Raw genomic sequence first — 15,970 nt, 5'->3', positions numbered from 1 at the left:
CCTTCACTTGTGTCTGTGTTTTTTACACCTTATTTCTATGTGTACTCTTCGTTAGCTCTCGTCTGTATATACTTTTATGAATGTTTAGTTATTGTAAAAGGAAAAAAGGAGATGAAACTACATCACAATTAAAGCAATACGCAACAGGAAACTGACTGAGTTCAGTAGGGAGTGTGACTTGTAGTATTCAGGTAGAAGTGCTACAGACAGACTTTGCATTAAGAAATAAAGGTTTGGGGGCGACCTCTAGCTCAACAGGTAGAGTGTGCACACCATGTAGGCTGAGTCCTTTGCAGTGGTGCAGGTTCAATTCCAACCCTGCAGCCCCTTGCTGTGTGCCATCCCAAATTACTCGAAAGAAATGAAGGTAGCCACATTTCTGGTTAGTTCACAAGCAACTGCATCTATGTGTTGCAGAGACAGAAAACAGAGTACTCACATCTTTAGTTCATGAGATAGTGAACCAGATGTGCTTACAGTCCACTAAAGATACAAATCCAAGACGTTCACAACTGCTGCTGATCTGAAAAAAAAGTTTCCAGATGTACAATGCTATTAAAGAATCCTCAACAGCAACAACTACATTAAATAGGGATACGTAATTTGTCACAAATTCACTTGATAACCGAAGTACACCTGCTAATTGTATCGCTGTGCAGAAGGGAGTGTGCATCTACTCACGGACAAGAGGCTCGTGCTTGTGACAGCACCAGATGAAAATTCAAATGGTGTCTTCCTCGGCTGTGGTGCTAGGGGAGCTAGCAGTAGACGCACGCTTCCTTCTTCTTCAGCAGAGATACAGTTGGTGGGTGTAGATTGGTAGAAAGAAAATAGTTCCTACATGAAACTGCTCACTGCAAAGTCTGTGTGTTATCTTGAGTAACCGAGTTATGATTTCTGGAAAGAGACATTATATTGGAGAGAAGGCCGACGTCTTTACAGCCAATATCTTGGCAACACTTGGCAACTCACACCAAAACACTCTAGAATACTGAATAGGACTACAGGTAAAAGTAAAAATATGTATGTTTGATGTTGAGGTGAGCTGTCCCTTTATTACCAGAAAAATAATCCTTTCTGCAAACTCATAATGAGACTCAGTTGATGTTATAAAATATAAACTACTGTTTTAGCAATATGAAAAAAAATTAATATTTGTTAAATTATTTGGGTGGTTATTTTATCTTTTGTGGTTTCTGTCCAATGTTTTTTTTATTATTATTTTGTATTTTTATTTAAAAACTGGGGACTATATTTAATCCTCAATTAGTGAACCACCGCCATTTTCAGGCCACTGTGGGTTATTACAACAGGATTAAATTTAGTGTAAACGTAAATCCACAATTTTTTTATGTGACAGTCAATAAGTAAATATCACATTGGCTACAATAATTTTTTTTATTAGACATATTAAATCCCTGTGTTTTAATGTAAAGCTTACTGCTGCTAATGCCTTTTATTCTAATTTAAATAATTTAATTTAAAGGATTAATGTGAAGGATTTAGTGGCATCTAACAGTGAGGACTGCAGATGGCAACCAACTGAAATTTCTCGTTTAACTTAAGGATAAAATTCCTTCAGTGTATGTTGTTCAGGAAGTTCTTCTGGGGTCGCATCATCCACAGTGGTCTCTTCTTCTCCAAAACAAATGATTTGTAACTGAGTATTTTTACAGAGTGGTATTAATTCTTATACTTAAGTAAAGAATCTGAACATCTCCTCCACCACTGCTGCTGACACGACATTTAGGGCTTCACACTTGTTTTGTCATTGCTATTTTTTCTAAGTTCATTTACAGTGATAGTAAGTCAGTTTATCTATTGCAGAAGTTCTTCTTTTTTTACAGACTTTTTTGGTGGCACCTCTTCAATTCTTGAGTATCTGCACACAGCACAACACATGCTTATATAGTGTTTATGTGGTGTTACCTAATGGGTTATTTATGATCAAGTGGGATTCATCATTCAGCAGAAGAGCAGATTTGGATGGTTAAAAACGTTTGTTGCATCTAGAGTTAAGAGTTTTCTCTTAACAGAAAATGAGGGAAAAATATAAGAGAGAGATTGTTGTTGCATGAGGCCCAATGTGTGGCAGAATCAGTTCTGTTTGTTTAACCTGCATTTAAAAGAAAAGAAGGTTAACACTGTACATCACTACTAGTAGTGCTGTGTTTTGAGTGGAGTTTACAATGATTGTGTACATCGTTTACAGGGGCTAATGTCAGTGCTCGTGCTGGTACATGGGGTCCCCTGGTAACACTGCTCCTGTGCAAACAGGGTTTAAGATAGCACTTACCTTTTTGTAAAACAGCTGTTCAGCTGGCTCTCTGGTTTTCAGGAGCTCTCCACTGTTAAACACTCGATGTTAATAGTTCAGATGACTGCTAACATCCCTGTTATATGCACACATGTACACATTAACAAAATATTTATTCAGGGGAGCCATCCTGGTAGATCTCAGTACACAAAGAACACACACACAACCTGAATATGTTGACCATCAGTTCCAGTGTGATCCTCTGGATGTCGTGGTTGAGGTTGTGTTGCCATGCTCTCCTCTGAGCAGCTTGCATGGCTGCACTGACACAGGTCAAAATGAATCTGAAAGGACTGACACCCACCTGCAAAAAAAGTCCAAATCAATATGCCGCTATTTTATTTGTATATCTGTATTAGTAGCAATGATCAGTAGTCACAACATTCTTTGCATTACAGTGAGCACCTCTGTGTGAAGCAGTCTGCAGCAGCCGGAGGAATCTCTGGTAGGTCAAGAGTCTCAGAATAAGAAGTGGAGACACTTCCTTTATCAATGTTGATGAGGATCAGATCATCTGTTTCCTGGATGGGGGAAGAGCAAGACTAAAATAAATGTCTTTATCTCTTTATCGTGCATTAACTGATATGCTTTTTACAGATTTTATTGGTGGCACCTCTTCAATTCTTGAGTATCTGCACACAGCACAACACATGTCCTTATATAGTAGGCTATTTAGGGGGTGTTACCCATGAAATGCAAATGTCCCATGCGACCCCTGAGAGGATAAGTGGTAACGGCAAGTGAACAAATGTATGAACGAATGATTATCTTCCACTTAGTGAAAAGAACTTCAAGAAACAAACTGGTGGCAAAATAGGTGCAAAGCCACCATCAGAAGTAAATCCACACTGGACCTTTAATGTTCCAGCCTGTTAAGTTTTCACAGGGTTGTAACTGATGCTTCATACATTTATATTAGAGCCAAATTGTGACAAAACATAAAAGGCACGTCATTGTTGAGTGACTTACATGCTTTGTATGAAACTGCAGTGCTTCCTCAAACTATCAATGCGCATGTTTGTACTTCCACGCAGAGAAACAGGAAGCAGAGTGACAGGCGGTAAACATGGAAACAGGGACGAGCTCGTGCCATTATTTAGTCGTGCCGGAGTTTGCTGCGCAGTTGGAGAGACTTTAGTCCGGGCTGCCTTCATGACAGTGACGGGGGGATGACTGAGGAGCCGCACGGTAGCCTGTGAGGAGGTAAGAGAACTTTTAACAGTTTAAAGATTCAACAGCGTGACGTTGACAAGTCGAGTCTCAGAGACTGATTGGAAGCATCCTCTCACCTGTGCAGCTTGTGACTCACCATCACGTCGCAATAAAACTGTGTCAGCTGAAGTCCTCTCTGCAGTTTGGAAAACTCTGCTGCTGCAGTTTGGTTTTTTACTTTATGTCATGGAGGCAGAAATGTGGCTTCAAATTGATATGTTGTCACATAATACAAACAGGGTGTGACAGTGGTGTTAGCTTGACACATGCCAGTCAGTATTTCCTCATCAGGTGAGATGACCTACATTTGATTGTTGAAGTCATGTATCTGTGCTGGAGATATTGAAACAACTAGAGTCAAACTGAAATCAAAGCAATGAGTTTAAGTTTTATTATAAGACATTTTTGCTTTGCTCTACTTTTAATTTCCACCTAATTGATTTCACCAGTCAGATGTTTTTGTTTTTAGATCATGTTTGTGTTTGCCAGCTTGTGCAGGAATGACAGTGACCCTTCTCATGCTTCTCTGTGTTAGTTCTCTCCGCTCCAGTTCTGTCTTGTCACACAAGTTAACCTGTGATTTAAGGGCACATTTGATTCAGACTGTGCAGACTTTCAGTCCCATTGCATGCATGACCCCCTCAGGCACGGGTGGATAATGAGACGATGGGGCCCTGGGCACAGACATGCAAAAGGCCCCACCACCTGTCCTACATTGGAGCAAGACACAGGCTTTTTATTCATTTCAATGTACTTGTCAGCATCTTTTAGTCGGTTTTTTGTCTCCTTGTGGTATCTTTGTGTGTTCCTCAGGTTGTTTTATGTCTCCTTGAAGTAACTTTGTGACCCTTATGGGTATATTTGCATCTTTTTTGGTTGTTTTGTTTCTATTTGTAGTTGTTTTGTGTCTCTTTGTAGTTGTTTTTTGTCTCTTTTGAAGTTATTTTTGTTTCTTTGAGGTATATTTGTGTCCATTTTGTTCATTTTGTGTTTCTTTGTAGTCCTTGTGTGTCTCTTTGTAGTTCCTTTGCCTTTGTGGTCATGTTGTGTCTCTTTGAAGTAATTTGTGTCTCTTTGAGGTATATTTGTGTCTCCTTGGTCCTTGTGTGTCTCTTGTAAGTCCTTTGCATGTCTTTGTTGTTGTTTTGTCTGTTAAAAGTCTCTTTTTTGGTAGTTTTGTGTCACTTTGTAGTCATTTTGTGTCTCTTTGTAGTCGTTTTGTGTCTATTTGTAGTTTATTTACATGTCTTTGTGGTCATTTTGTATCTCTTTAAAGGTCAGTTTCTGTCTCTTTGAGGTATGTTTTTGTCTATTTTGTTCATTTTGTGTCTCTTTGTAGTTCCTTTGCATATCTTTGTGGTCATTTTGTGTCTCTTTGTAGTCGTTTTGTGTCTATTTGTCATTTATTTACATGTCTTTGTGGTCATTTTGTATCTCTTTAAAGGTCAGTTTTCTGTCTCTTTGAGGTATGTTTTTGTCTATTTTGTTCATTTTGTGTCTCTTTGTAGTTCATTTGCCTTTGTGTTCATGTTGTGTCTCTTTGAAGTCATTTGTGTCTCTTTGAGGTATATTTGTGTCTCCTTGGTCCTTGGGTGTCTCTTGTAAGTCCTTTGCATGTCTTTGTTGTTGTTTTGTCTGTTAAAAGACTCTTTTGAGGTAGATTTGTGTATCTTTGTAGATCCTTTACATCTCCCTGTAGTCATTTTATGTCTCTTTATAATTGTTTTGTGTCTCTTTAAAGGTCAATATGTTTCTCTTTGAAGCATTTTTGTGTTTTGTTTTTTTTTTTTTGTCTTTTTGAGTCTCTTCCTGGTTGATGCATGTTTTGCAGATGGAGGCCAGTGGGGCTCCTGACACTTTGGGTCCCTGGGCCTATACCTGATAGACCAATTCAGTAATGCATCCATAACTTTAGGTCTGGACGATTTAGTTTAGCTCAAGTACAAATCATGAGACAAGTGGGGATGTGATGTGGGACATCCTGATGAATTATCTGAATCTTTATAATAAGGGCTCAGACTCTAAGCAGAGATAGTATTTAAAATAAATGTTTACTAACATCTAAACGTCTACATTTTGCGGAAAAAAGTGCCTGTATTATACAGTAACAGTTACAACTTACAAAACTCCTAAGGCTCAACAGGAACCAAAAAACTAAACTACCAGAACTACTAAATGGTCCCAAAACATTTATTATATTGGTCTGAACATTGGTTAAATAGGACAGATGAAGACATATTGCAATTTTTTAAATGGATTTTAAAGGCGAGTTACTATTTTAAAAGTCCCCAGCAGTTTCAGGTATTCAAGCTTTAACATATTTTTGTAGATAGAAATGTCAGCTTGTTTGTGTCGTATCAGAAGCTGTGACACTTTTATTGTTTTGCTACGGTTTGATGTGGAATGTGCTCTGCTTGTCAAGGATCATATGATCGTACTGTATGTGATTATGATCATGTCACATCCTTGGACCAATAGGGGCAGCAGCAGGTCATGTGAGATGCTCCTTTAATGGGTTATTAGTTCAGTTATGCCGGACATTCTTGATGCTGAGGATTAGATATCATTTAAGTTCAAACAAGTGAACAGCGCTACACTGTTGCAACAGTCAAACAACCTTTAACAGTAAAATAATGAGAGAACTTTACATTACAACATGTAATGTCATTTACTGTGGGGCCCAGTTGCAAGTTATTTGCTCTGTGTTTTTGTGCGTACATGTCCATCCTCCTCTGCACACATGAGCCTAATTTTCCAAGAAGACATTAGACCAAGAAACGGGCAAAATGTGATCTCGGATAATTTGCTCCTCACTGTGGTGATTCAGTTGTAAAATAAAAAGTAGACCACAGATGGAAAGAGAACAGCAAAGATGAAAAGCAGAATTATTATCACATTATGTGGATGTGCAGTGAAAAATACTAATTGAATAATGAACTAAATCCTGTGTCATGTGTTGCCACCACATGGCTTGAATCAGCTTACTTCAGTTTTTGTTCCTGAGTTGTTTACGGGTTCCTTTGAACTTCATGGACCACAAACTAAAAGCTGATAAGCAACATATTGTTTGAGACAGATTACAGCACTAATCAATATCACAGTGTATTAGACAGATAAATGCAGACATTGTACTACTGTAAAGTTGATATAAATGCACTGCCCAGACTAGCTGCCTGTAACACTAACCATTATGGGATTTGCTTTAAAACCATGTCATTGTTTGCCCTCAGAACATAGCAGTGATGCTGCATTTTTGACAGTGTTTATTGGGAAATTAATGCCAAATTTATGATTCAGTTGCAGACAAAGTAAATCTCTGGATTGTGAATTAAATCTTAAACCTTTTTTTCTATAAAGCACTTTGCTGTTGAGTGTTTCTAGTAGATTTTCATAAAATGTCATAATCATATTAAAGCTGGGGTAGGCAGTTTAATTTTGCCGCAATTGGGCAAAAGTCCCATAAAAAACATTTCAGCATATTGTAATTCAAGTGGTCTGAAAGAACAGTAGACTTCTCCACCTCCACTTGGCTCCGTTTCACGCTAAAGAAAACCAGCTAACTGATCCAATATAAATCAAGGTGGGTGGTGCTTGGTTTTGTCTGGACTGTTTCCAACATGGCGGCCAGGTAGAGAGAATCTGTGCATCCAAATATCCATACCACCATGCTATAAAGAAGATTTAATATGTCTCAATACGTAGTATGTCAAATGCAGTATGCCAAAAATACCAGGATGTTCTAGTACATCCGGTCTGATTTTGCAGTATGAAAGCCAGCATGCTTTACTGGTTATTCTGACCCACAGTCCTCTACACAGCGGACGATATGTCACATCGACTGAGCCACAGCAGCTCACTGACAGCTGTTTGACAGTTGTCAGAAGTCGCAGTGATGGATGACGGTGCATTTAAGTACCTGATGACCAGGAAATGGTAATAATAGGAATATTGATTGTTTAAGTGATGAAAATAATCATGAATATTGTAAACAGTAATAGAACAAAACTATATACTATAGAATTGCAGATTTACTTTCACTGTCACAAATCTACAATCTGTGCAGTTATAATTCTAAAGTTAAACTACATAGATTGCATAGTAATGACAGCAGAGCTCTATGGATTGACCTCTGTACGTAGTGTTTGTTATATCTCCATAGTAACGGATATAAAAGTAAGAGGGTAAAATTTCAGGGTGTAATGTAATCAGAAAGTTGTACATCCCAACTGTGTGCATACTGCATGCAACAGTACATACTTTTTAAGGGCAGCTGCTAAAAAAGTAAAAAGAAAAACTATGCGATTCAGAGCGCACCCAGAGTTTTTGACTCAGCCACCATGTTGGAAAAAGTCGACCCAAAACCCAGTACGTCACCTCAGCCAGAGCCAACTTTCTCATTTTACACCTAAATAGTACACAAAATTATGTTGAGTAAGCGTATGTATGAGAAATAAGCAATGCAGTAACAGAGTCTTGATTCATATTTGATCATTGGTTGGTTGATTTATTTGTTTTTGTTCAGACACAGGATTCTTGCAAATGCCATTAGAAGGAGGAGGAGATGGAGGAGGGGTAAACTTTCAGAGATGCCATTTGTACACCCTAAGTCTTGGAATAATCCTGTGATAGAAAAAAGTGTCTGACTGGGTCTTTAGAAGTTGTTGTTGATGAGAACAGCAGCAGTGATAATGTGTGTCATGTGCTGTGACTTAATCCAGCTGATAGATGTTCTCATCGGTGAAGATGACAGAGCTGTCGCAACGTCTGCCTTATTACACACAAGCCATTTTCTGTTATCTGTATCTCTGTATGTAAACCTTTCCTTGGCTCCTCTCTCTGACTTGTCTTTGTTTCAGTGGTTGTGATCCAGCAGGTCAGAGTCGGCCCAGTTCTGCTGGTCTAACTGGTGTCAGCGATGACGGACCATCTGCCTCCTGCTCTGCTGGAAGCCTGTGTGGTGGTGGGAGCATCAAGCGACAAACTCAGGGAGATCTCCCAGGTATGTGCATCCAAATGCACCCTGACACACACGTGTCTGACGGATGTACTGTAAACTGGTAACTGTAGCTGTATAGACATCATAGACTGAATAACTTGTGTTTGCAGCCTCATCTCATTTTGGTGTTTTGACCTTTCTAATATCATGAGGTTTACTTTAGTTTTAATTTTAGTTTTTCAGAGGAGATTTAGCCAAGACAGCAGCATCAGTGCAAACTTTAAACTGCCTGCCAATGGCTGATTGAAATGCCCAAAAGTCCAAACTTAGCTTAAAGAATATATGGATTATTTAAGCATTGCCAGTGATGTATTCTGGGGTCATCAGGTGTTTTGGGTCTTTTCAAACATCAGACACCGTCACCCAGGCGACCCAACAGGAGGCGATCAGTCCCTGGCTTGCATCCCAGCAGCAGTTGACCATGGGGCCTTCCTTTTCAGCCACCTAGTGGCTGACTCTGCAGCGTTGATTACTGTTTTGATGGCCCTCTTCTTAGCCAGCTCCACTATCCCCAGTTCAGCAGAGTAACCAGCCTGCAAAGCCACGCCATCCCACCTCAATAGGCTCACAGCGGGTGTTCCAGCCCTGCCTCCGGCACCGTTCTGTCCGCTCCTGGTACTTGGCACGTTTTTGCTCTTGGGCTTCGTCCATGCGCTCCTCCCAGGGCACAAATAGTTCTACCATGATCACTTGGAAGCTTTCAACTACAGGTCCATCTACGTTCCAACCCTCACCTATAGTCATGAGCTCTGGGTAGTGACCGAAAGAATGAGATCGTGGATACAAATAGCGGAAATGAGTTTTCTCAGCCTTAGAGATAGGGTAAGGAGCTTGGACATCCGGAGGGAACTCGGAGTAGAGCCACTGCTCCTTCGCGTTGAAAGGGGTCGGTTGAGGTGGTTTGGGCATCTGATCAGGATGCTTCCTGGACGCCTCCCGCTGGAGGTGTTTCAGGCACATCCTGCTGGTAGGAGGCCCCGGGGCAGACCCAGAACACACTGGAGGGATTACATATCTCATCTGGCTTGGGAACACCTCAGGGTCCCTCTGGAGGAGCTGGAAAGTGTTGCTGGGGAGAGGGACGTCTGGGGTACTTTGCCCGGCCTGCTGCCCCCACGGTCCTGGGGGACCCCAAGGTGTTCCCAGGCCAGATGAAATATGTAATCCGTCCAGCATGTTCTGGGTCTGCCCGGGGGCCTCCTACCAGTGGGACAAGCCCGAAACACCTCCAGTGGGAGGTGCCCAGAAGGCATCCTGATCAGATGCCTGAACCACCTCAACTGACCCCTTTAGATGTTAGGCATAAGGAGAGATTTGCACTGTACTACTTATGATAAGAAAATTTGTCCCCTCTGATCCATCCCTGCCTGTCTGTCTCCCACTAAGGCCATAAACAACAATGAAACTCCAGAACACCTCCTGTTGGAGCCGGAGGTACTGCATGTCCTGGCGCCTCCCTTTGTTACCAGACCGCAATCTGAGAGTGAAACAGGGAGGTCACATGGGAAGAGGCGGCGCTCCTTTCTCAGGAAGAAAAGGGAACAACCTCCTTCAGCTGCAGCGACTCCCAGCCCAGGTGTGGTACCTGCTTGTCTGGTCTGGTACTTCTGTCCACACATAGCTGCCACCCAGCAGGTCTCAAATACAAAACCCCTGTGGAGCCACAAACATGTTGTCTCCCGCAAGGTTACTGATTTGTGTAATTTAGTTTTGTATCATTTTAGCAGGGGGGAGAGGAGGAACTGAAGATGTCAGTGTTCCTAAAGACATCGATCTCATGGCGTTACCTCAACTCTGCTTCCCAGGTATTTAACGTTCCCTGGCACGCTCACACAAATTTGGCTCAAAGATTGAGAGATTCTTTTTTTTTTTTTTTTTTTTACATGGTTCAGCCACACAGTGCAAAACTGACATCTTGTCATAGCAGCATAATCATACCTTTGTGTTAATGTGTCTTAATATTTTTGTCTTTTTACCAGGTGGGCTCCAAGTAACCAATGAAGAGAAAGAGGAGCAATTCCACTTCCTGGTTTTCACTGATGTCTTTGGCAACAAGACCCATGGAGTAGTACTGCAATGTTATCGACCGATACTGGTAAACAGTGCTACAAGTAATACTTCATACACAGCAATTAAACTAAATCCCAACTGTGTTTTTCTGCTACAACCAGGGGCCTCATGTGTAAAACTGTGCGGCAAATCCACACTAAATGTTTGCCTATGTACAAATGAGGAAATGTACATACGCCAAAAAATATTCAGATTTCTGAAACTGTGTGTACACTTGCCAGTACGCTATTTCCTTTTGTAAATCCCAAATCAACTTTAAATTGTCTGCACGGGGACCAGCCTCATGTTGCGCCCTCTACTGCCCACATGCAGCCATAAATGGTCAATGCAAAGCACATGCATAGACATGAAAACCAAGAAGACGAATATTCCTGATGCAGAAATTGAGGTGCTTGTTGGTGAGCTGGAGGTTAGAAAGCACATAGCCTGTTGTTTGGTGGGCAGCTGGGTTACAAACTAAAGAAGAACATGTTGCTGCTCGTTTTAATGCAGTCAGTTCATCATACAGGACACTACCTGACTTTGATTTTCTTTTAAAGTGGATGCCAAAAGAAAAAAAAAAAGAATTCCACCCTGATGTCTTTTCTAATTTACATAATCCATATGTGCAGGTGAAGATGTGCCAGGTGAGAGGTGGAGTGCCGCAGTGTCTCCAGTGACTCTGACAGCACACTAATGATTCCTGCAGCCATTTTACACACAAAAATGATCTGAAAACTTAAATCTTACTTGGTGATATATGCACAGTATTGGTAAGGATAATTGAAAACTGTTGATGCAGTGTACTGCAATTATTTAATGCTGTTTTTGATGTTATCTCAGATTTATACAACCGACAACGTTATTTTCATCAGTTAGCCTGGTTAACGAGGGCAAGGTGAAAATGACTCAGTATATTCACGCTTACTGTCGGGTAAAGGAAAGACAGATTTTCCTGAATCCTGTCATCTGCCACAGCCTGGCATCATTCAGCTGTGCACCCTCTCCTCTGTGCCCCGGTAGTGGGAATGTGATAATTAGACAGTGCTAATGAACTACTGAGCAGGATTTAAGATTTAAGGGGACAGATCTTTTGCAATCAAAAGGCGCTTATGGAAAAGTTCTTGCTCACTGGCACAAACACAAATAACACTGCTGCACTTGAATGTTTGTGAAGTGGATCTACAATCAACATATGATAGGAGGTGAATTTAAATGTGTGAGAGATCTTTACACATATAATGATTCCTCTTGTCCAATTTCCACAATCACCATCTGTGTCATCAATTTTTTCCTGTCTCCAAAATGTGTGTATGCGTTTACTTACATTTCCACATCAAGTTTTTCTTTATAAATCCCAGTTTAAGCTTACAAAGTGGCACATGCACATTTCAAGCCCTTTTTTGTGCGTACGCAGTGGTTATAAACGAAGCTCCAGATCTTTAACTTAATGTGGATAAAAACTAATTTTAGATAAAGTGGCCCTTAATCACTGGCAACTTCACCAATTAGCATGTGTCAATGAATGATAATAATGTAATATATAATAATGAAAGAGATTCGGCGTTCACTGTTTCCTGTGTTTTTACAGGAAGAGACATCTTTCCTCCAGAATGGACCTGGGTCCTTTAAGTTCTCTAAACTTTTCTCTGCCTATGGTTTCTGTGTCATATCCAAGTATCCTTACTTCACTGCACTCAAAGACTGTCTGTCATGGTAAGAAACTATTTACTAAACCAAACTGCCTAGCCACTTATAAGGAATTTACCCGACTCATCATTTTGCCAGTTGAATCAGATTTGGCTGTTTAAATATGAATATTCAACTTTTTGTTTAATCGTTTTTAACATCACGCAACGCTTTATTGACCTGCCAGATTTGTGAACAGGGTTTGGTGGGATGCTCAGGGTGACAGTGACATTCACATAATACAGTAAACAAGCCAAGTTAGCCTTCCAAGCTAATGGATGCTAACTGAGAGTATATTGAATGAAGTTGCTGTGAGCTGCAAATTAACCACTTGTAATGTTACTTAAGAGGTAAAAAAAAATGGATGTGAAATGAAAAAGAGAGAGATGAATTATCAAGTGATGTGATTATTGTGTCTGCAATCATTCACAACACCCACCTGTCCCGGAGCCACGGCAGCCCCGCGCATGAGCAGACCCCCGCCAAGTGATGAGCGGGAAGATTCAGGCACTGGCAACACGGAGAGAAGCCAAACACCATTCATCTGCACGCTCTGTGGTGACACATAGCTGGTCGAAATTTGGCAACGTTTCCCATTTGAGAGGCAAAAACTCAATAGCAGTTAGTGTTTTTTTTTATGATTGCCGTTTTGGGCAGAAGTAACAAAAACAAAACTATAAATGTCAGTTGGGTGTTATGAATGATGCACGGTAGACAAATTAATCACATCCACTGATAATTTTTCACTGTGTTTTTCATGTCACATCCAGTTTACCCCTCTATTATTCAATTCACATGTATTTTCATCTCCTCCATTTTTATCAGTGAATTGTTGTTGCTTCCAACCCTCATATATCTCTGTTTGTTTCTCCTTGTTATTTGTTAGTCTGTTAATCCAGCTGAGAACTTGTCGTTTATCCGACATGGAGGAGAGAGTGAAGGAGTTTGCAGCCAACCTGGCGCTGGTGCCTGTCCCCCCTCCTGGACAACTACATTTGGTGTGTGCAGTGTGTTTACTGTCGTCATAAAAATGTTTACATTCATGGTAGAAGAAGCATAATAGTGTGTGTGTACATATATTGATTTTCAGCCCATCCTTTGAATGTGACGCAGCCAGCCAGAAGATAAAAGAACACTTAACTGTAATGCTGTGTATGTTTGGCAGATGTTTACCCTGTATCCACTGACCATTGTACTACCGTCCAGAGAAGACAAAGACCACCCAGCTATAGATTTAGACCTCCATCTGCCTTTCTTCTGCTTCAGACCACAGCAACTACTACAGGTACTACACACACCTGTTGTGGGGATGTTAGTGAAACAGGAGGAGGCTCACATTAACTCTTGTCTCTTTACTGTTTGTCCCTTTTCTGTCCCTGTCTCTGCAGGTGCTGTCTTGTCTCCTGCAGGAGCAGCGGGTGGTGTTATTTTCTGCTGACTGGGCCAGACTCACGCTGGTGGCAGAGAGCTTCTTGCTTTATATGAAGGTCAGTTTAAAATCTGTCTGCATATCTGCAAAATGCATAGTAGTGTTAGATTTGATCTTGGTTAATAGTTAAGTAAGAGAAAGCTGCTTGTAGGATTGTTAGAAAGGCAAATCAACTGCAAAAGACCTGCAGAAAGATTTATCAGACTCTGGAGTGGTGATGCACTGTTCTACTGTGCTGTGACACCACTCGCTCTATAATTTTTTTCATCCATGCCTCCCTGATCTTTCTGCCAGCCTCTGTCGTGGCAGCAGCCATATGTTCCTGTCCTGGCCAGAGGCATGCTGGACTTTCTCATGGCTCCCACTGCCTTCCTCATGGGCTGCCATCTCAGCCATTTTGAAGAGGTTGCTGCTGTGAGTACCCAACCTTTCCAATTAGTTAAAACTGCTAATAGAGGGAAATTTGTGTCATTAATAAATAAAGAATTAGAACAAAAAAATATCTACAGCAGGTTAAAACTGTTTCCATATGTTTTATTCACATTACATTTGACTGTTACTTCTTGTTGCTCACTAAATCTTTCTAGATCACAAAACATTTATTAGTATTGTCATGTATTTGTTTAAATGGACTCAGCACCTTTCTTTCCTAACTTAGCAGACAAAGTGCTTAACAACAATCCTCTCATGCACACACACACACACACACACACACACACACACACACACACAGATACACAAATGGAAATGTTGGTAGAGCCGCCATGCAAGGTTCAATGCAAGGGTTCAGTGTCCTGCTTTGACATGCAGGAGGAGCTGCCAGCCTTGTGATTAAAAGATGACCCGCTTTATCTCCTGAGCCTCAGTCGCCCCATTCCATTAAAAGCATATCAGTTAATGCACGACAAAGAGATAAAGACATTTATTTTAGTCTTGCTCTTCCCCCATCCAGGAAACAGATGATCTGATCCTCATCAACATTGATAAAGGAAGTGTCTCCACTTCTTATTCTGAGACTCTTGACCTACCAGAGATTCCTCTGGCTGCTGCAGACTGCTTCACACAGAGGTGCTCACTGTAATGCAAAGAATGATGTGACTACTGATCATTGTTACTAATACTATACAGAAGTACAAATAAGATATGAAAACATTTGTAAAGTGTGAGTGTGTCTTTGCAGGTGTCAGTCCCTTCAGATTCATTTTGACCTGTGTCAGTGCAGCCATGCAAGCTGCACTGACATCAGTGAGCAGCGGGCTCAGAGGAGAGCATGGCAACACAACCTCAACCACGACATCCAGAGGATCACACTGGAACTGATGGTCAACATATTCAGGTTGTGTGTGTGTTCTTTGTGTACTGAGATCTACCAGGATGGCTCCCCTAAATAAATATTTTGTTAATGTATACATGTGTGCATATAACAGGGATGTTAGCAGTCATCTGAACTATGAACATCGAGTGTTTAACAGTGGAGAGTTCCTGAAAACCAGAGAGCCAGCTGAACAGCTGTTTTACAAAAAGGTAAGTGCTATTTTAAACCCTGTTTGCACAGGAGCAGTGTTACCAGGGGACCTCATTTACCAGCACCCCCCTTCTTGATTAATAAAAGTATTAATACCACTCCACACTAAAATTATGTAAGTACAATCAGGAAGATGTATTTAAGTATTACAAGTAAAAGTAATCATTCATTCATTTTCTGTAACCGCTGACATTGGGAGAGAGGCAGGGTACACCCTGGACAGGTCACCAGACTATCACAGGGCTGACACATAGAGACAGACAACCATTCACACTCACATTCACACCTACGGGCAATTTAGAGTCACCAGTTAACCTGCATGTCTTTGGACTGTGGGAGGAAGCCGGAGCACCTGGAGAAAACCCACGCTGACACAGGGAGAACATGCAGACTCTGCACAGAAGGGCTCCCCCACCCTGGGTCCAAATCAGAAACCCTCTTGCTGTGAGGCGACAATGCTAACCACTGCACCATCGTGACGCCAGTAAAAGTAATCAATGCAGAAAGTTTTAAATCAAATTATTCGATCAAAATAATTAAAATTAAAAAGGAAAAGCATCAAGTCTTAATATTTGAGAAGCTGGAACCATGAAATGTTTTTGCATGGAAAGTATCTAGAAGAAGTAAAAAAAAAAGTAAGTAGAAAAACGCACGAGATTAAAATACTCAAGTAAAGTAAAAGTACCTCAAATTTGTACTTGAGTGAATGTGCGTTACATTCTACCACTAGTCAGCAGAGGGAGGCATGGAAAC

General features: G+C 40.9%; 1 protein-coding gene across 10 annotated transcripts in view; it reads left to right on the top strand.

Moving 5' to 3' along the window:
* Nucleotides 1-3,360: 3,360 nt before the first annotated feature.
* The window catches only part of LOC117265753 (DENN domain-containing protein 3-like), a 36,260-nt gene continuing 23,650 nt past the window's right edge, over nt 3,361-15,970 (top strand). For 4 of the 10 annotated variants that reach the window (XR_013492179.1, XR_013492178.1, XR_013492177.1 and 1 more), the window contains exons 1-13: nt 3,363-3,520; nt 8,386-8,528; nt 9,912-10,101; nt 10,250-10,330; nt 10,505-10,620; nt 12,166-12,290; nt 13,150-13,261; nt 13,429-13,548; nt 13,652-13,750; nt 13,987-14,106; nt 14,645-14,760; nt 14,873-15,028; nt 15,120-15,216. Coding sequence is in view for 1 of the 10 variants with exons in the window: in XM_033640431.2 (XP_033496322.2) it covers nt 8,445-8,528; nt 9,912-10,101; nt 10,250-10,330; nt 10,505-10,620; nt 12,166-12,290; nt 13,150-13,261; nt 13,429-13,548; nt 13,652-13,750; nt 13,987-14,106; nt 14,645-14,760; nt 14,873-15,028; nt 15,120-15,216 (1,416 nt within the window). In the remaining 9 variants the exon portion in view is untranslated. Of the gene's footprint in view, nt 3,521-3,680; nt 3,821-8,385; nt 8,529-9,911; nt 10,102-10,249; nt 10,331-10,504; nt 10,621-12,165; nt 12,291-13,149; nt 13,262-13,428; nt 13,549-13,651; nt 13,751-13,986; nt 14,107-14,644; nt 14,761-14,872; nt 15,029-15,119; nt 15,217-15,970 lie in introns of those variants that run through there. The other 6 variants (XR_013492174.1, XR_013492173.1, XM_033640431.2 and 3 more) reach the window with 4 other exon arrangements.

This window comes from Epinephelus lanceolatus, chromosome 10 (assembly GCF_041903045.1).
Source record: "Epinephelus lanceolatus isolate andai-2023 chromosome 10, ASM4190304v1, whole genome shotgun sequence".
NCBI lineage: Eukaryota > Metazoa > Chordata > Actinopteri > Perciformes > Serranidae > Epinephelus > Epinephelus lanceolatus.
Note: the sequence above shows the minus strand (reverse complement) of the source record. Positions and strands in the feature narration are given on the sequence as shown.